The sequence below is a fragment of the Nyctereutes procyonoides genome, unplaced genomic scaffold, assembly GCF_905146905.1.
Source record: "Nyctereutes procyonoides isolate TBG_1078 unplaced genomic scaffold, NYPRO_anot_genome, whole genome shotgun sequence".
NCBI lineage: Eukaryota > Metazoa > Chordata > Mammalia > Carnivora > Canidae > Nyctereutes > Nyctereutes procyonoides.
In genome coordinates this window covers 60,187,918-60,204,566 of record NW_026575020.1, presented here as the reverse complement: position 1 = coordinate 60,204,566, position 16,649 = coordinate 60,187,918, and the positions used below count along the sequence as shown (strand labels likewise).

The 16,649-nt window shown below is 69.6% G+C and overlaps 3 protein-coding genes across 7 annotated transcripts; 2 read left to right on the top strand and 1 right to left on the bottom strand.

Moving 5' to 3' along the window:
• Positions 1–800: 800 nt before the first annotated feature.
• On the top strand, positions 801–6,129 carry DUS1L (dihydrouridine synthase 1 like). Of its 4 annotated transcripts, none has more exons than XM_055314871.1 (14): positions 801–864; positions 1,212–1,458; positions 1,803–1,911; positions 2,447–2,497; positions 2,806–2,918; positions 3,417–3,499; positions 3,708–3,811; positions 3,955–4,099; positions 4,327–4,423; positions 4,513–4,601; positions 4,942–5,087; positions 5,263–5,300; positions 5,578–5,653; positions 5,738–6,129. In XM_055314871.1, exons 2-14 carry the CDS (start codon positions 1,222–1,224, stop codon positions 5,875–5,877), a joined length of 1,428 nt encoding a protein of 475 aa, XP_055170846.1. In that variant the 5' UTR covers positions 801–864; positions 1,212–1,221; the 3' UTR covers positions 5,878–6,129. The 4 variants fall into 4 exon arrangements, with proteins under 4 accessions (XP_055170846.1, XP_055170871.1, XP_055170876.1 ...); XM_055314896.1 differs by lacking the exon at positions 801–864 and adding an exon at positions 879–1,058; XM_055314901.1 differs by lacking the exon at positions 801–864 and having other exon boundaries at positions 1,093–1,458; positions 5,586–5,653.
• A 195-nt stretch (positions 6,130–6,324) lies between these two features.
• GPS1 (G protein pathway suppressor 1) lies at positions 6,325–11,171 on the bottom strand. Of its 2 annotated transcripts, none has more exons than XM_055314624.1 (14): positions 11,031–11,171; positions 10,449–10,541; positions 9,931–10,112; positions 9,293–9,457; positions 8,953–9,088; positions 8,762–8,839; positions 8,532–8,592; positions 8,041–8,126; positions 7,728–7,822; positions 7,430–7,535; positions 7,277–7,357; positions 7,054–7,191; positions 6,836–6,970; positions 6,325–6,747 (listed from the first exon to the last, which is right to left on the bottom strand). In XM_055314624.1, the coding sequence occupies exons 1-14, from the start codon at positions 11,061–11,063 to the stop codon at positions 6,673–6,675; spliced, it is 1,464 nt and encodes a 487-aa protein (XP_055170599.1). In that variant the 5' UTR covers positions 11,064–11,171; the 3' UTR covers positions 6,325–6,672. The 2 variants fall into 2 exon arrangements, with proteins under 2 accessions (XP_055170599.1, XP_055170667.1); XM_055314692.1 differs by having other exon boundaries at positions 8,532–8,589.
• Positions 11,172–11,214: 43 nt separating this feature from the next.
• RFNG (RFNG O-fucosylpeptide 3-beta-N-acetylglucosaminyltransferase) lies at positions 11,215–16,310 on the top strand. The gene is made up of 8 exons (XM_055315015.1): positions 11,215–11,496; positions 13,352–13,400; positions 13,908–14,010; positions 14,133–14,286; positions 14,385–14,473; positions 14,567–14,732; positions 15,227–15,312; positions 15,400–16,310. The coding sequence occupies exons 1-8, from the start codon at positions 11,215–11,217 to the stop codon at positions 15,479–15,481; spliced, it is 1,011 nt and encodes a 336-aa protein (XP_055170990.1). The 3' UTR covers positions 15,482–16,310.
• The last annotated feature ends 339 nt before the right edge of the window (positions 16,311–16,649 follow it).

Genomic DNA, 16,649 nt, shown 5'->3' with positions numbered 1-16,649 from the left:
TGAGTGACCTCTACGGACGACCCAGCCGGGCCCGACGGCAGCGACTGTTCCCGAAGCGCCGTCGCAGGTCCGTGCCTTGGGTCGAGTCCTGCTTTGACACGGATTTGGGGGAAGAGGCCTGGAAAGCGTCCCCACCGGCGGCGCCAGGCGTCCGGCCCAAGTCTGTAAATGAAGCGCGGATGCAGCCGCGGGCTCGGGGCGACGGGCGGCCCGTCCTCGGGGAGCGGCCGGGGAGACCCGGGAGGGACCCGCCGGAGCAAGGTCGGCCCCGGCCCCGGCCGCCGCCGCCGCCGCCTCCCGACTGCGCCTGCGCCAGCCCCCGTGGCGGGGGACGCGCTGCGCGTGCGCGGCGTCGCGAACCGGCCCCGCGCCCAGCGGGTGGTCCCCGCGCGGCGGCCCCGGAAGTGCGGGGGTGTGGCCTCCGGACTGCGGCACTTCCGGGCTGCTGGGGGCTCGCTGGGGCGCCGGTGCGGGGCCGACGCGGGGCGCTCGCGGCCCGTTTAGGAGAGAGAGGCGGGGGGCTCGGAGTGGAACTCGGCGCCCGCGGTCGGCGCGCCGCCCTTCCCCGCCCGGGCGAGCCGTGGCGGGGCCCGGCCGACCTCCACCCTCTGACCTCCGACCCCGCGGGGCGGGGCCCCTCCGCGGCCGGGCGCGGTTTCCCGGGGACGCGATTCCCGCCGCACCGCGGGCCGCCCGGACCGCCCTGGCGGAGGCACCTTCCGGCGGCCCCGGCGCGGAGCCCTGGGCCGGGCGGCGGCCCCGGCGTGGCGGCCTGCGGGCCCCGAGGGAGCCCCCCCCCCCCCCCCCCCCCCCGGCTCCCGGAGGCCCGGCGGCGGTCGCGGAGGAGCCCGAGCCCGGGCGCAGGTGGGCGTCCCGCGGGTCCGGCCGCCTCGGGCCTCCGGAAGTGCCGACCCCCCCAGGGCGCCCGCTCAGTGGCCGGGACTGTGCCCCGGGGGGGCCGCGCTCGGGCCGGGCTGCTCGTGGGGACGGAGGGCAGGCGGTCCGCCTGGCCCCGGGGCCCGAGCTGCGCGGCGTGGGCTGGGACGGCGGGTTCCCGGGTTCGTTGGCCGCGGGCGGGCGGGGCGGGCGGGGCGGGGGCTCTGCTGGAAGGGGATGGGCCTGGGCTTCCGTCCTGGGCCCGCCCGAGGGGCCTCGCCCCGGCCCGCGCCGCCCGCGCCGCCCGCTGAGCCGCTGCTCCCCGCACCCCCCAGGGCCGAGGCGATGCCAAAGCTGCAGGGCTTCGAGTTCTGGAGCCGCACCCTGGGGGGCGCTCGCCACGTGGTGGCGCCCATGGTGGACCAGAGTGAGCTGGCTTGGAGGCTGCTGAGCCGCCGGCACGGGGCCCAGCTCTGCTACACCCCCATGCTGCACGCCCAGGTCTTCGTCCGCGATGCCAACTACCGGAAGGAGAACCTGTACTGCGAAGTGTGCCCCGAGGACCGGCCTCTCATTGTGCAGGTGGGGGGCAGGGGCCGCAGACTGCAGGTGGAGCGTCTCCCAGAAACTGCTTCCCCTTCCTTGGGGGGTGCTGCGGCGCAGCGGGAGCTGCCTCAGCCTCGGAGGGGGGCGCCCTCGGTGCTGCCTGTTGAAGAACGTTCTGGTCTCTAAGGTCAGCGATCCCAGCTTTCCGTTGACGTGGAGACCAGCGTGAATCAGTGGCTCGCCCCCCGGAGGGCTCGTGTCATCCTGTAACCAAGGAGGGCGCGATGCCATCCCGCGCAGCCCCGCGGACCCCAGCCCTGATGGGTCCCACGCGAACTCGCTGTGGGTCTGGGGGCTGAGGTACCGTTTGTGTCTCCCAGTTCTGTGCCAATGACCCGGAGGTGTTCGTCCAGGCGGCTCTCCTGGCCCAGGATTACTGTGACGCCATCGACCTGAATTTGGGCTGCCCGCAGATGATAGCCAAGCGAGGTGAGCTCAGTTCCCGTCGCTGTGTAGAGCACTGCCCGGGGCGGGGCCGGGCCCTGAATGCGCAGGTGCCCCGCTGGAGGCTGGGGTGTGGGTGGGCTTGGCGGAGGGCCGTGCAGGTGGCGTCCCAGCCCTTCCTCTGCTCCCCCACCTGGAGGGACAGGGTTCTGCTGGCTCTCAGGCTCCTCGCTGGCCACGGTGCCCGGCAGTCGTCAAGCTCCCTGTGGGTAAACACTCCTGGTGGGAAGAAGGTCCCGTGACCTGTCACACTGCCAGGTGTGCAGGCCGGAGGTCAGCCCTGGGTCCGGGCTCAGAGGTTTTCTTCAGAGTCCGAGGGATTGCTGCTTGGTCCCAGACTGCCGGGCAGCCGTGGTGTGCGGTGCCCTGGAGCTCCCCCCGCAGGTGTGATGCTCAGAAACTGCCCAAGTCCACGATTGGCCCTGCTGCTCCTCGGGACCGGCTTGGCTGGGGGCTCGAGGCCTGTGTGGGTGCAAGAGGAGGAGGGGGGCCAAGGGCCATCCATGCTGGTCTCTTGCAGGTCACTATGGTGCCTTCCTGCAGGAGGAGTGGGACCTGCTCCAGAGAATGAGTGAGTCGGCTGTGTGCTGCAGGTGGGGGGTCAGGCTGGGTCATGGCGAAGGAGCCCCGAGACGGTGGCTGATGAGTCCTGGCCCTGGTGCTCTCACTGCTACAGAAGGGGCTGGGAAGTCGGCTGTCCTGCGCCAGCTGCACATCCTCGAGCCAGACGGGAGGGCTGGCGGCAGGTGTTCTGGCCCCATCCTGCCCCTCCAGCACCCTGGGGGATGGAGGCAGGTGCTCCAGTGGGGCTTGGCTGTGGTTCCTCACGGCCTGAAGAGAACGCCACACTTCTCAGAAGCCCACTCTCCTTTCCCGCAGTTCTGCTGGCTCATGAGAAACTCTCTGTCCCCGTCACGTGCAAGATCCGTGTCTTCCCAGAGATTGACAAGACCGTGAAGTATGCCCAGATGCTGGAGAAGGCTGGCTGCCAGGTGAGGGCTGTGGGCTCGCAGGCCGTGTGCTGCTCCCCTGCCTTGTGTCCTCTGGGTACAGAGGGGTCCTCACCCCCAGAATCCTTGGGGGCACTGCCGGACTGGGGTGGACTGCAGTCGTGGTGACCACGAGGTGAGGCCCGATGAGGGTGGGTGAGCCGCATGCTCCCAAGGAGGGGCTGGTACTGGTCGGGGGAGGTGCCAGGCCTCAGCCGCCCTCTCCCCACCTGCCCCCCGTCGCGGGGTCAGGTGGGTGCCCACCCACCCGTCCCTGATGCCTTTGGAGTTCGGGTGCTACCCCGCCTAGGAACACTGGCCCTTGAACAGGGCTGGGCCTGTCCGCTCTGCGTCCTGGGTGGATGTGTGGGACATGGGAGCCCCAAGGCTGCTTTGCTCAGGTCATCATGGGTAGCTGACGCCAAAGCGAGAGTGTCCCCTGGGGTTGGTTGGGGGTCTCTGGCCACGAGCAGGGTAGAGCCAGGCACTGCTGTGTTACAGCTGCTGACCGTGCACGGGCGCACCAAGGAGCAGAAGGGGCCCTTGTCGGGCACTGCGTCCTGGGAGCACATCAAGGCCGTGCGGTGAGTACGGGGGCAGACCCGGGGCCGACCCAGGGCAGGGGATGCGGCCCGGCCCCGAGACCAGGGGGCCCGCCCTTTGGCTGTCAGGGGAGGGCGGTGCCCTGGGAGAAGAAGCGCCTGCTTGTGGAGTTGAGGGCTGGAGTGCTGGCATGGGGGTGAAGGGACAGGGGCTTTGTCGTCTGAGGGTCTGTCCGCCTGCTCCTGACAGGAAGGCAGTAGCCATCCCCGTGTTTGCCAACGGGAACATCCAGTGCCTACGGGATGTGGAGCGTTGCATCCAGGACACAGGGGTTCAGGGGGTCATGAGCGCAGGTGAGGCAGGGCCCCGTCTGCCTGATGGGCCTGAGCCCTCAGACTCCCGGCTGTCCCTGGCATGATGTGTGTGTGTGGGGCGGGGTCATCCTTCTGAGACGTGTGCGCCCACAGCTTCGAGCCCCAACCTCCATACCCCACAGAGGGCAACCTGCACAACCCTGCCCTGTTTGAGGGCCGCAGCCCTGCCGTGTGGGAGCTGGCCGAGGAGTACCTGGACATCGTGCGGCAGCACCCCTGCCCCCTGTCCTACGTCCGGGCCCACCTCTTCAAGCTGTGGCACCACACGTGAGTTTCTCCCCGAGACAGACGCTGTTGGGTCTGAGCCTCTCCTGGGGTCTCAGGAGGTTTAGAGGGAGCTCTCTGGAAACAGTGGGAAAGCTTGCTACCGAGTGGGGTCCGGATCAGGAGAAGGACCGAGCCCCCGTCCATGTGCAGGGCTAGAGCTTGGTGGTGGTGGTGGTGGTGGCGGTGGGGGGTGGGGTGGGCTCTGGGCGACGGAGCCTCTGTCTCAGGCTGCAGGTGCACCAGGAGCTTCGAGAGGAACTGGCCAAAGTGAAGACCCTGGAGGGTGTCGCGGCCGTGAACCAGGAGCTGAAGCTGCGGTGTCAGGCAGGCGACGGGCCTGGTGGGGGCTGGCGGGCTGGCGCGGCAGGAAGGGGCCAGGCCTCCTGACCCGCGGTGCCCCGGGGCTCTTGCAGGAGGACATTTCCAGGCAGAAGGAGGGAGAGAAGCCCTCCGGCGGCTTGCCTTTCTTCCACTGGATCTGCCAGCCCTACTTCCGGCCAGGGTGAGCTGCATACCAGCCCGCGGGCCGGTGGGGGCAAGATGCACGCAGGGGAGGGGCCCGCCAGTGCCAGGTTTGCGTCTCACCCCTCTCGAAGAGCTCTGGCTTTGTCATGTTTCCATAAGGTGGCTCATGAGTGCTTGTGGCCCCGGGTGGGTTTGTCCTGGGGGCAAGAGCCTGACACCCCTGAGCTTCCACCGGGTCCTCTGAGGCCCAGCCACAGCCTGGGCAGCCCGAGCGCCAAGCTGCTGGGGCGCTGTACGCACGCCTTCGCCCTGGGGCCGGGCTGGCGGGTCATCTCCCGCGGGTGCCCCCAGCTCTGCCCGCTGCCCTGCTCTTTCAGGCCCAGGGAAGGGAGCAAGGAGAACGGGGGAGCCCGCAGCAAGCGGGCCCTGGAGGAGGAGGAGGGCGGCGCAGACGTGCTCTCAAAGAACAAGCAGAAGAAGCAGCTGAGGAACCCCCACAAGACCTTTGATCCCTCGCTGAAGCGTAAGCTACGCCGGGGAGAGCGGTGGGGGGCCCCGAGGCGAGGCTGCCGTGTGAAGGCCTGCAGCCCTGCCTGCCACCTGCTCCCTGGGCGGCTGGGGCTCCCAGCAGGACTAGGACACGGCGGCAGGGGGCAGGCTCACTGCTCAGCCGCCATCTGCCTCTGTTCTGTTCTCAGCAAAATATGCGAAGTGTGATCAGTGCGGAAACCCAAAGGTGAGCATGGCCGTGCTGCCCAGGGCAGAGCCCAGCGGTGGGGGGTGGCGGGCAGGGCGGTCCCCGCTGCCAGGCCAGCACCCCCTGCCTGCTGAGGGCAGGGCCCGAGGGGGGTGGCTGCCTCCCACCTCAGGACAGCCCCTCACAGGGAGAAGGCAGGCCCTGCGCAGGGGTGCAGCCCTCCTATTCGTGGCCAGCCCTGCACTTTGGGGAGCTTGCTCAGTGTGGGGGTGTGGGGGGGCATCAGCCACAAGCTCACTAGCTTCCCTGTGTCCAGGGTAACAGGTGTGTGTTCAACCTGTGCCGGGGCTGCTGCAAGAAGCGAGCTTTCAGAGAGGCTGCCGACTGCCCAGGTGAGGGGCACCTGCTGCCATCAGGCCCTGGAGGGCAGTGGGACCCTCGGCCTCCTGAGTCCCACCTCTTTCCTCCTCTGCCAGGTCACGGATTGCTTTTTAAAACCAAACTGGAGAAGTCTCTAGCCTGGAAGGGGGCCCAGTCCCGGCTGCAGGAGCCTCAGCCGGCAGGATCTGGGGAGCCGGGTGGCTTTCCTGAGGTTGTGGGCAGTGCCCTGGCCTGAAGGGCAGTTGGCGCCCAGCACACTGCCCCCCGGCCCCGGGACCGCTGCCGAGACCTCAACACGTCCCATTTAAGGAAACGCCTTTTCTCAGGGAACCTCCCGCTACTCAACATAGAAGGATGAGCTGGTCTTCCCCTTGGCCTCCGCTGGGAGCCCGGAAATGCTGCACCAGGGAGCAGGCTCCCAGGCTGGATCTGTCCCCTCCTTGCAACGTATGTTCAAAAGTGAACAATAAATCTTTTCAAAGATGCACGATCCGAGAAGTGGAGACTTTGTGAGGCCCCAGGCCCAGCAAGGCCATGAGCCGGGAGGGTGGAGCGGCCCGTGGACACGCAGAACCAGCTGCCAGGTGCCACGCCGCCTGCATGAGGGTGGGCAGCCCCGGCCCCTGGCCCGACCCCCGCGTCTCAGAGGCCCCGGTAGCAAGAACAAACAGCACGAGGCGGGTGTTCTCAGGCTGCCCTTTAATGGGCTGAGACTGAACTTGTCTGCAACCCTGAATGATGCGACAACAGGGAGGCTGGGCCTTGGAGTGGGGGGCACACGGTGGGCCCCACAGCTCTCTCCTCCCAGGAAGGGCCTCGAGCAGCAGCCCCCTTCGCCGGGCCCCCAGCGCAGGGAATAGGGTGGAGGGAGCACAAGAAGCTGGATGTGGAAGCCCGGGGTGGGGGGACCTACACATGCTCACGGGTGGCACCTCCACAAGGGCCACACGCACGAGCGATGGGAGCCTGCGGGTGAGTCCGAAGGTGGGGGCGCGGGCGTGTAGACCGCCCTGGAGGCCGACAAGCACCCTCACATGTTGGTGCTCATCCGGGACTGGCTGTTGGCCGGCGTCAGCTCCCCCTGGCTCCCTTCTCGGGGTGGGGACTGTGGCAGAGACACAGCTGCTCAGGCCAGGAGGTGTGCGCGTGCCCACCCCGCTGTTCCCCCACGCCAGGGCCACCCCCCCCCTCACCTTGACGTGAATCTGGTTGCGAAGCACGGCCGCCCGCAGGATCATCGCTTTGGCACGTCTCTGGAACTCCTTCCCCATCAGCAGGGACTTCTCGAAGGTGGTGCTGCGCTGATCCACGTCCCTGGCATATAGGATCTGCGAGGGGAGGGGCGGGGCTCAGCGGTGCTGAGGGCCTCAGGGCCCCTCCCCGCACCCAAGGCCTCGCCCCGCCCGGCCACCTTGCTGTGGGAGTCGATGCGCGCGTTGATGAGACCCTCCAGGATGAGCTGCGTCAGCTCGTCCTCCAGCGCGGCCACGGTGGTGTTGAAGGCCGCGGCCATCTTGTGCATGTCCGCAGACACGTAGGGGCTGAAATACTGCGGGGCAGGGGGCGCGTCAGCCACCTGCAGCTCCCAGACCTGCCCGCGGTGCCCTGCCTCGGCCTCCCTGCCCCACCTCTACCTGGATGAGGGCGCGGTTGCGGATCTGGGTGTACAGGGTCCTGACATGGGGGGCCAGGTACATGTCCAAGAGCAGGTTGTCCTGCGGAGGAGGCCAGGTCAGGCACAGCTGCCCCGCCCGCTGCCTGGCCCCCTGGAGCAAGTGGGCCCTCACCTTCATCTCATCCAGCATCTTCAGACACGACGCGTACTTGGACTCGTAGAATTTGAAGATAATGTCACGAACCTGTGGCTCCAGCTCCAAGAACAACTTGAAGGAGCTGCAGGTGCAGACCCCTCAGAGCCGGCCGCCCACCTGCACAGCTGCCCTGAAGGCCAAGGGCGGGGAACTGGGGCCCCACAGGCCCCAAGAGCACCAGTCCTCTGGCTTCTGGGAGGCACAGGACCAGAGAAAGGACCCCCCCTCCCAGGGAGGGGCGGGCTGCAGGGCGCGCACCCCACTCTCCACCCACCTGCTGGAGATGACGTTGCGCTGCAGCTCCTGCCGGTCAAAGGTGGCCAAGGCACACAGGCCTCCGTAGACGGCCACGTTGCTCGGGGAAAGCAGCTGAAGGGCGAGAAGGGATTTAGGTCTGGACACGTAGGGTCACTGCCGGTCGAGACAAGTGGAAGAGGAAGCCCAGACACAAGGCTGGGTGACCCCCCGCCCTGCCCACCACCCACTGGAAGAGTAACCGGGACTCCATCGGGGATTCCCCTCAACACAGCCCCACCCACGAGCCGCCCTCCTGGTTCGCAAGGCCCCAGAGACTCCCTGCCCCTCACCTCGGGGAAATCACAGTGATCGAACGAAGCCAGCAGGAAGCACTTGGCAGCCTGCTTGTACTTGCGTGCAGCCAGCTCGGCCAGGCCTGGGGGCAGAACGGAGCCCAGGGGAAGCTGCCGGAGCCGCATGGGGCCACGACACGTGCCCTAGCCTCTCCCACCGCAGCAGCTGCTCCTACTACGTGGCAGGGGCGGAATCTGGCCATGGAGACGTGGCGACACCCACGAGCACTCACTAGGCGCTCTCCTCGCTCTCCTGGCGTCAAGGGCCCAGAAGCCATGCACAGCCGCGGCCACTCTTGCCAACGACCCCCAGGCCCACCTGCCCCGGGCCTCCAGCCCCGGCCACACTCCCCACACAGGACACAGGCCAGGCAGGCACCCCTGGAGCCACGGAACGGACGCAAGGCTCGGAGATTTCCTCAGCGCTGATGGGGCCCACGACCTCGCCTGCAGTCAGCTGTGGCGCCCTCCCGCCCCAGGGCTCTCACCGGCAGCACACTTGAGCTTGGTGAGGATCGCCTGGGTCTGGCTGTCCCGCTCCCCACGCTGCTGCAGGGGAAGGTGGGATACATGAGCCTACGGCCTCCACGCCCTCGTCCTTTCCCGGGCCCTGCCCTGGCCTGAGAGGGGGCCTGAGACAGGCGAGGGCAGACGGGAGGACCGGGCCCAGCAGGGCCGCAGTGGTCCTGGGGCAGAGAGGGCAGGAGGCCGGCATTACCTCGGCAATCTCCGGGGTGGACTCGGCCTTGCTGACGTAGCTCAGCACGTGAGACCAGTTCTGCAGGTAGACGCTGACCTGGCGGGTGGGTGGGTGGGCAGGCTCAGCCTGGGGCGCCCCCTCCTGGCTGCCGGGCAGGCAGTGCTGCCCTGCGGCCCCTCCCCCGCCCAAGCGACCGCGGCAGGGCCCACCTTGATGACGTTGAGGCACATGTTGATGACGTGCTTAGCGCTGGTGCAGTAGTCCCGGGCCCGGGAGTAACACTTGAGGGCATTACTCAGGTCCCCACAGTCCAGATAGTGGTCACCCAGGTCGTCGTGGCCACGCCTGTGGGCCCAGACGTGAGCGGACCGGACCTGGGCCGAGAGCCATGCAGGTCCCTGCAGCCCCCAGCCCTGGAGCAGCACCTGATGCTCCCCTTCCTGCCAGCCCCGCCCCCAGCCCCTCCAGCCCCAGGGCAGCACCCCCAGCCCCAGGCAGCACCTGATGTTCCCCTTCCTGCCAGCCCCGCCCCCAGCCCCAGGGCAGCACCTGATGCTTTCCTTGATGGAGTTGCCCTTATAATTCTTCAGATCTGTGTCCAGCTTCTCCAACTTCAGCAAAGCCTTCTTCCGTGTCGCCTCCACCCAGGCTGTGTCCAGGGGCGGCGGCTCCACGCCACTCTCTGGGATGGTGTCAGGCGCGTTCTGCAGCTCCCTGAGGAGGTTCCTAGCCATCAGGACTCCATGTGCCAGTAGTGGGTGTGTGTGTGTGGGGGGGGGTGTCTCCCAGGGGACCTGGCCCCTGCTGAGTGAGCACCCAGCAAGACAAGAACATGGGGGACCCACAGCCTGGGGGGACACCCTGCAGGAAAGGGTCATGCGTGCAGCTAGGCCCAGAGGAGAGAAGCAAGCGGCCGTCTCCGTGAGCTCTGCTGGACGTCAGAGTCGGTGTCGTGTGCACACAGGAAGCCACCAGGGCAGTGCACAGCCAGCCACACAGCAGGGAGAGTGAACCTAACCCGTTTCGCCGTTCACCGTCCTTGCTGGGTGTTTACCCAGACAGGCCAGATCACATGGAGGCAGCGATGCTGTTGAGCGCCCGCATGGAGTGCCGTCGGGCGGCACGGGAAGGGCCCTGCCGGGGCTGGACCGCAGGGGGACCACAGCACGCACAGCCCCCGGGCTCACCTGGTGGCCTCCGAGAGCTTGCGGTGGATCTCTTCGTACATGTCCACGTTGAAGGTCCTCTGCACGAAGGAGAGGGCCATCTTCAGGGCCTCCACCCGCAGCGGGGGGCAGTGGTCGGCAATGAACTGCAGGCGCTCGATGCGCATGAGCCCGCTGTAGCTGGCTGCGTACTGCTCCAGGTCCTGGGGAGGGGACGGGAGGGGACGGAGACTGTGCGAGGCGGGACCCCACATCCCAACCCCGGCCAAGCGGGCCAGGTCCGGAGCGGCGCCCCAAGGCTGACCCTGCAGCGTCCGGGAGACCCGATGCCCGTGACCGGAACGGCTGGCCAACAAAGGCCGCTCGGCGGGGCCAGCGCTGGGTGCTGGGGGCTGAGCTCTGCCCCGGGCTCAGGAGGCTCCCCCGGGGGACCTGCGCTCAGCTGGGAGAGCCGCGGGGGCCTGGCAAGTGGGAGGTGGTGGGCGGTGGTGGGCGGTGGTGGGCGCGGCCGGGCCCCACCCGGGCGGCGGGCTCCTCACCAGCGTGGGGTTCTCCACCACGTAGTTGACCTCGGGGGCGTTCTGCGGGTCCTCCTGGGGGTCCACATCGATCTGCATGGGCTCCACGGCCCCCTGCAACACAGGCGGGCACCTGGGCGCTGGAACCGCAGCGCCGGGAAGGGCCACACGCCCCCTGCGCCCGGGGCTGGCTGTGCCCGTGGCCGCTCGGCCGGCGGATCCCGGCCCGGCCCCCCGCCCCCTCCTGCCCCGGGGCGCCGCCCCTGACGCCCGGCGGCTGCGGCCCAGCCCCGGCGCCGCCTCCACCGCGGGTCCCGGAGCGGAGCGGGCGGCGGGGAGGCCCCCGCCCTGGAAGGCGCCTCGCGGAGCAGCGTACGGGCCGGAGGAGCCCCGACCTGCTGCCGGGAGGCGGGCGGCCCCGCTCGGTCCCGGGCGAGGAGGCCGCGCTGGCGGCCGCCGGGCCCTCACCCCGCCGCCCCGCCCCGCCCCCGCCCCCGCCGCGGAGCTGGCGCTGCTGAAGCCGGAAGGCGCGTCAGCGCCGGGCCGGGCCTGCGGGCCCACGGCGGGGACCCTGCGCGAGGCCGCCGGGCCGCGGCTCGTTACCTGCAAGTTAAACACCTGAACCGGCAGCGGCATCTTCGCCCACCCCGCCGCGGCGCGCCGACCGCTTCCGGGGCAGCGCCGACCGCTTCCGGGGCAGCGCTTCCGGGGCGCGGCGGGCGGGGCGACTCTTAAAGGGGCCGCGGCGCGGCCTGGGCCGGGCGGTGCCCGCGGGTCCCGCGGCCGCATGAGCCGCGCGCGGGGGGCGCTGTGCCGGGCCTGCCTCGCGCTGGCGGCCGCCCTGGCCGCGCTGCTGCTGCTGCCGCTGCCGCTGCCCCGCGTGCCCGCCCCGGCCCCCGCCCCCGCCCCCGCCCCCGCCCCGGCCCCGACCCCGGGGCCCCGCCGCCCCGCCCCCGCCCCCCGCCTGCGGCCGGACGACGTCTTCATCGCGGTCAAGACCACGCAGAAGAACCACGGGCCGCGCCTGGGGCTGCTGCTGCGCACCTGGATCTCCCGGGCCCGCCAGCAGGTGGGCCTCGCCCCGGACCCGCGGCTCGCGCTCCTGCCCCGGGAGGACCCGGCCCCGGACCCATCGCCCAGACCTCCCGTGCCCCAGGCCCCCATCCTTCAGGTCCTCCATCCCCGGGGACCCCCCACGCTCCGGACCTCCCCATCCCCCTGGACCCCATCCCCGGTCCCCATCCCCATGACCCCATCGCCCAGACCTCCCGTCCCCCATCCTTCAGGTCCTCCATCCCCGGGACCCCCCACCCTCCGGACGTCCCCATCCCCCTGGACCCCCATCCCCGGTCCCCATCCCCATGACCCCATCGCCCAGACCTCCCGTGCCCCAGGCCCCCATCCTTCAGGTCCCCCATCCCCTGGGACCCCCCACCCTCCGGACGTCCCCATCCCCCTGGACCCCCATCCCCGGTCCCCATCCCCATGACCCCATCGCCCAGACCTCCCGTGCCCCAGGCCCCCATCCTTCAGGTCCTCCATCCCCGGGGACCCCCCACCCTCCGGACCTCCCCATCCCCCTGGACCCCATCCCCGGTCCCCATCCCCATGACCCCATCGCCCAGACCTCCCGTGCCCCAGGCCCCCATCCTTCAGGTCCTCCATCCCCAGGGACCCCCACCCTCCGGACCTCCCCATCCCCCTGGACCCCCATCCCCGGTCCCCATCCCCATGACCCCATCGCCCAGACCTCCCATGCCCCAGGCCCCCATCCTTCAGGTCCTCCATCCCCGGGGACCCCCCACCCTCCGGACCTCCCCATCCCCTGGACCCCCATCCCCGGTCCCCATCCCCATGACCCCATCGCCCAGACCTCCCGTGCCCCAGGCCCCCATCCTTCAGGTCCCCCATCCCCTGGGACCCCCCACCCTCCGGACCTCCCCATCCCCTGGACCCCCATCCCCGGTCCCCATCCCCATGACCCCATCGCCCAGACCTCCCGTGCCCCAGGCCCCCATCCTTCAGGTCCTCCATCCCCGGGGACCCCCCCCCCTCCGGACCTCCCCATCCCCCTGGACCCCCATCCCCGGTCCCCATCCCCATGACCCCATCGCCCAGACCTCCCGTGCCCCAGGCCCCCATCCTTCAGGTCCTCCATCCCCGGGGACCCCCCACCCTCCGGACCTCCCCATCCCCCTGGACCCCCATCCCCGGTCCCCATCCCCATGACCCCATCACCCAGACCTCCCGTGCCCCAGGCCCCCATCCTTCAGGTCCTCCATCCCCGGGGACCCCCCACCCTCCGGACCTCCCCATCCCCGGTCCCCATCCCCATGACCCCATCGCCCAGACCTCCCGTCCCCCATCCTTCAGGTCCTCCATCCCCCGAGACCCCCCACCCCCTGGACCTCCCCATTCCTCAGGCCCCACATCCCCCCGGGACCCACCACCCCTGGGTCCCCCACCCCCTGGACCTCCCCATTGCCCAGGTCCCCTATGCCCCCAGAGCCCCTCACGGGGTTCCCAGCCCAGGACCACAGCTGTCCACGACCCCTGGCACCGCTGTCCCCCATCCCTGGGTCCCTCCGCCCATGGCTGTGTCCCCAGAGTGATGGCCAGAACCCTGCCCTGAGTCGGTGGGGACCCAGGTGCCCCAGCGGGGCTCCTGACCCGGTGAGTTCTCTCGGGAACCCCAGACCAAGACCCCACAGACGACACGTGAGAGCAGGCCTGGCCTCAGCCGCCGCTGGGATGCCACCTGCCCTCTCCCATCCCAACCCCAACCCCAACCCGAGCCGTGCAGGCCCGTCCTGGGCACACTCTTCTCATCCCGAAGCTCCAGCTCTGCAGCCCAGGCTCCCCCGCTGCCATCCCTGCGGCTCCGTCTGGGTCCACCTGGGGTCTCACAGGTTGTCTCTCCCCAGACGTTCATCTTCACGGACGGGGATGACCCTGAGCTACAGCTACAGGGAGGTGGGTGCCCTCCCCCGCACGTGCACCGGGGCCCCCCACCCTGCCTCCTTGGGTGAAACGGCCTCTGGGTACAGAGCTCTGGGAGGGGAGCCGCTCGCCCAGGATCACACAGCTGGTAGGGAGCAGAGCCAGGAGGCCCACCTGCCACCAGCATCCAGCCCCCCACCCCCGGCCGTGCTCAGCCTCCTGAAGGGAGGTCCCTGAGGACACTGCAGCAGAGCCATCCTTCTTGGCAGCCCCACTTCAGGCACACGTCCTCACCCCCAGGGTGGCTTTGCATGCTTGGGATTCCAAACGGCTGTCCCCTGCCCGGGCCCTGTGGCTCAGCAACAAGGTCAGCAAGTGAGTCCAGGCCAGGCTGGTTGGACCAGTTGGACCCGGCCTGGGGGCTTTGAGCTGGGCGAGATGGCGCGGCCTGCAGGCCACCACGGTTCGGCCTCACGTCTGTGGGGCGGCGGGCCTCACCGACGCTGACCCTCCTGCTCCCGCGTCTCCGCAACCCGGCAGGCGGCCACGTAATCAACACCAACTGCTCGGCCGTGCACACCCGCCAGGCGCTGTGCTGTAAGATGTCGGTGGAGTACGACAAGTTCATCGAGTCCGGACGCAAGTACGTGGCGGTCGCGCCCCGGCACCCCCAGGAGAGCCCAGGGCTGGGGCGGCCCGCACGGCGCCCAGTGCCCCCCCGGCCCCCTACCCCGGCCACACTCGTGAGCATCCCCCCGCCCCCAGGTGGTTCTGCCACGTGGACGACGACAACTACGTGAACCCCAAGGGCCTGCTCCAGCTGCTGGCCACCTTCTCGCCCAGCCAGGATGTGTACCTGGGGCGGCCCAGCCTGGACCACCCCATCGAGGCCGCCGAGAGGGTCCAGGGAGGTGGAACTGTGAGTGCAGGGCCGCAGGGCAGGGGGGCGGGGGGCAGGGGGGACAGCCGAGTGGCAGCCTGGGGGACACATCGCCTGGCACCTTTCTCCCCCCCTAGGTGACCACTGTCAAGTTCTGGTTTGCTACCGGCGGGGCCGGGTTCTGCTTGAGCAGAGGCCTCGCTCTGAAGATGAGCCCCTGGGCCAGGTGGGGGGCACGCGGGCATGGCTGTCCGGGCTGGGGGTCCCAGGGTAGGGGTGCTGAGGGTGCTCTGACCTTCGGCTCCCCCACCCCTGCCAGCCTGGGGAGCTTCATGAGCACGGCCGAGCGGGTGCGGCTGCCGGACGACTGCACAGTGGGCTACATCGTGGAGGGGCTGCTGGGGGCTCGCCTGCTGCCCAGCTCGCTCTTCCACTCCCACCTGGAGAACCTGCAGAGGCTGCCGCCCGACGCGGTGCTGCAGCAGGTACGGCCCACGGGGTGCTCCCGCGCGCTTGCCCCTGGGGCCTGCCCCCACCTCCTCCCTCGGGTGCCTGGCCCTTCGCCCAGTGGTCTCCTGGCTGCCCGGGGCTCAGGGGGGCCTTCCCAGCACCGCATGGAGGTTGCTGCAGACCCTGAGCTTGGCCTGCTGGGCCCCAGGGGCCTGGGTGCGGTGGCTCCTGGTAAGGGGTGGCTGCTGTGCTCTCCAAAGCAGAAGGTGGATGGGCCCAGGGCAGCAGCGGAGGCGGCGAGGGCAGTCACAGGCAGGTGCACTTCTCAGCCCTCCGCGCCCTGCCTGCCCTGGGGGCCCCCGCCCCGGAGCGGGGGCAGGGGGTAGACGGCCTGCCCCTGGGGGCCTGGAAGCCAGAGGTGCAGCAGCCTCTCCTGGCCAGACTCCAGACTCTGGGGAGAGGAGAGAGGTGGGGGGTGCAGGGGAAGAGCTGGTCCTAGAGAGCAACCTGCCCCCCTCCCCTCACCCAGGTCACCTTGAGCTACGGAGGCCCAGACAACCCACATAACGTGGTGAATGTGATGGGAGGCTTCAGCCTGCAGCAGGACCCCACGCGGTGAGTGGGCGGCAGGGAGGGGCTCTGGCCCAGCCCCCCCACAATATACACACCCGGGCAGGCCTGACCGCCACGTCCCCTTCCCAGGTTCAAGTCTGTCCACTGCCTTCTCTACCCGGACACAGACTGGTGTCCTGTGCACAAGCAGAGTGACCTTGTCTCTCGGTGACCCTGGGCTCCCAACCCAGGGAGCAGGAGCGTTGCCGACCCCTCCTGGCCTCAGCTCTGTGGCCACAGCCCCGTCCCGGAAGATGTGGGCGCCCTGCTGGCCTCCCCCAGAGCCCCTGGTGGCCCCATTGACCAGGACCTCTGGAGAGCTGCCTGCCCTGCCGGGGGTGCTGGCTGCCCCAGAAGACAGGACGGGGAGACACTGTTCTTCCTCCCAGCCCAGCCCCCAAGGCCTGCTCCCACAGGAAGGGCCTCCACCCTAGATCTAGGGGCCTGGGAGCAGGCTGGCATCCAGCTCCCAGGGCTCCTCCTGCCCTCCTCACCCTGCTACAGAGGGGGTTCCGGGCAGCCTGGGCTCCCTGAGCGGCTCCAGGCTAGGGCCGCGTGCAGGATCCGTCACCTGGCCACAGGCGAGCGCAGAGGCTTCACCTGCAGGCCTCTGGAGGCGGGGGGAGCCGCCTGCCCCCCACCAGGCTCGTTTGCCCAATGAGAGCACCGTGGCCTCCAAGGGAGCTGCAGGAAGGACTCAGGCCGCTGGCCCAGTGAGGCTCGGGGCACAGCTTGCTCCTGGCCAGGGCATCTCCCTCCAGAGGCCTGCGGGAGACCTTGGCCAAGGTCTTATTTCTGCAGTCTGTTGCCCCACCCCATCCCGCCCCACCCCATCCCAAGCCCAGAAAGGGCAGGGGCCCTTTGTTTGGGGCTCCCTCTGCAGTGCCCAGCAGCTGACCCACTTTGTGCCTTTCCATGGAGGAGAGAGAGGAACCGGGGAGGCCGCACCTCGTTCTGGCCCCTTGCGCTGTTGCCACAAGTGAATAAAAGCTTAATTATTACTCTCTGTTGGCTCATTGACTTAACAGAGCTTGGCAGCACCTGGCAGCGCCTCCTCCTGCGGGCCACACCGCCTCAGCTGCTGCCGCAGGACGGCGCCACCCCAGGCCTCTGATCCCCTACGGCGCTGCCGGCCTCGAGCTGCCTTTGGGACTCCGGTGGGGACTCTGGTGTGAGCCCAAGCGTACAGAGGGGCTGGGGGCCGGGTCCCGCAGGGAATGAGGAGCACGTCACCAGCCTGTCCCTGAAGGACGGTCTTCCTGTTACGCTTACTTTCTCAGCACGCTGTGGAACAACTAGTGTGTGTCTGTGGAGGTGTGTGCACACACAGACGGGCACGG

What these genes read in the sequence shown, in the direction of transcription:
- GPS1 (XM_055314624.1), bottom strand. Translation starts at nt 11,063, where the DNA reads ATGCCGCTGCCGGTTCAGGTGTTTAACTTGCAG. An exon ending in TGGTGGAGAACCCCACGCTG is followed by an intron (nt 10,113 to 10,448) that starts GTGAGGAGCCCG and finishes TCCCCTCCCCAG; the next exon opens with GACCTGGAGCAGTACGCAGC. An exon ending in ATCACTGTGATTTCCCCGAG is followed by an intron (nt 7,823 to 8,040) that starts GTGAGGGGCAGG and finishes CTCGCCCTTCAG; the next exon opens with CTGCTTTCCCCGAGCAACGT.
- RFNG (XM_055315015.1), top strand. Translation starts at nt 11,215, where the DNA reads ATGAGCCGCGCGCGGGGGGCGCTGTGCCGGGCCTGCCTCGCGCTGGCG. An exon ending in GGGTCCAGGGAGGTGGAACT is followed by an intron (nt 14,287 to 14,384) that starts GTGAGTGCAGGG and finishes CTCCCCCCCTAG; the next exon opens with GTGACCACTGTCAAGTTCTG. An exon ending in AAGATGAGCCCCTGGGCCAG is followed by an intron (nt 14,474 to 14,566) that starts GTGGGGGGCACG and finishes CACCCCTGCCAG; the next exon opens with CCTGGGGAGCTTCATGAGCA.
- DUS1L (XM_055314802.1), top strand. Translation starts at nt 1,114, where the DNA reads ATGGGCCTGGGCTTCCGTCCTGGGCCCGCCCGAGGGGCCTCGCCCCGG. An exon ending in TTCAAGCTGTGGCACCACAC is followed by an intron (nt 4,100 to 4,326) that starts GTGAGTTTCTCC and finishes CCTCTGTCTCAG; the next exon opens with GCTGCAGGTGCACCAGGAGC. An exon ending in AGCTGAAGCTGCGGTGTCAG is followed by an intron (nt 4,424 to 4,512) that starts GCAGGCGACGGG and finishes GGGCTCTTGCAG; the next exon opens with GAGGACATTTCCAGGCAGAA.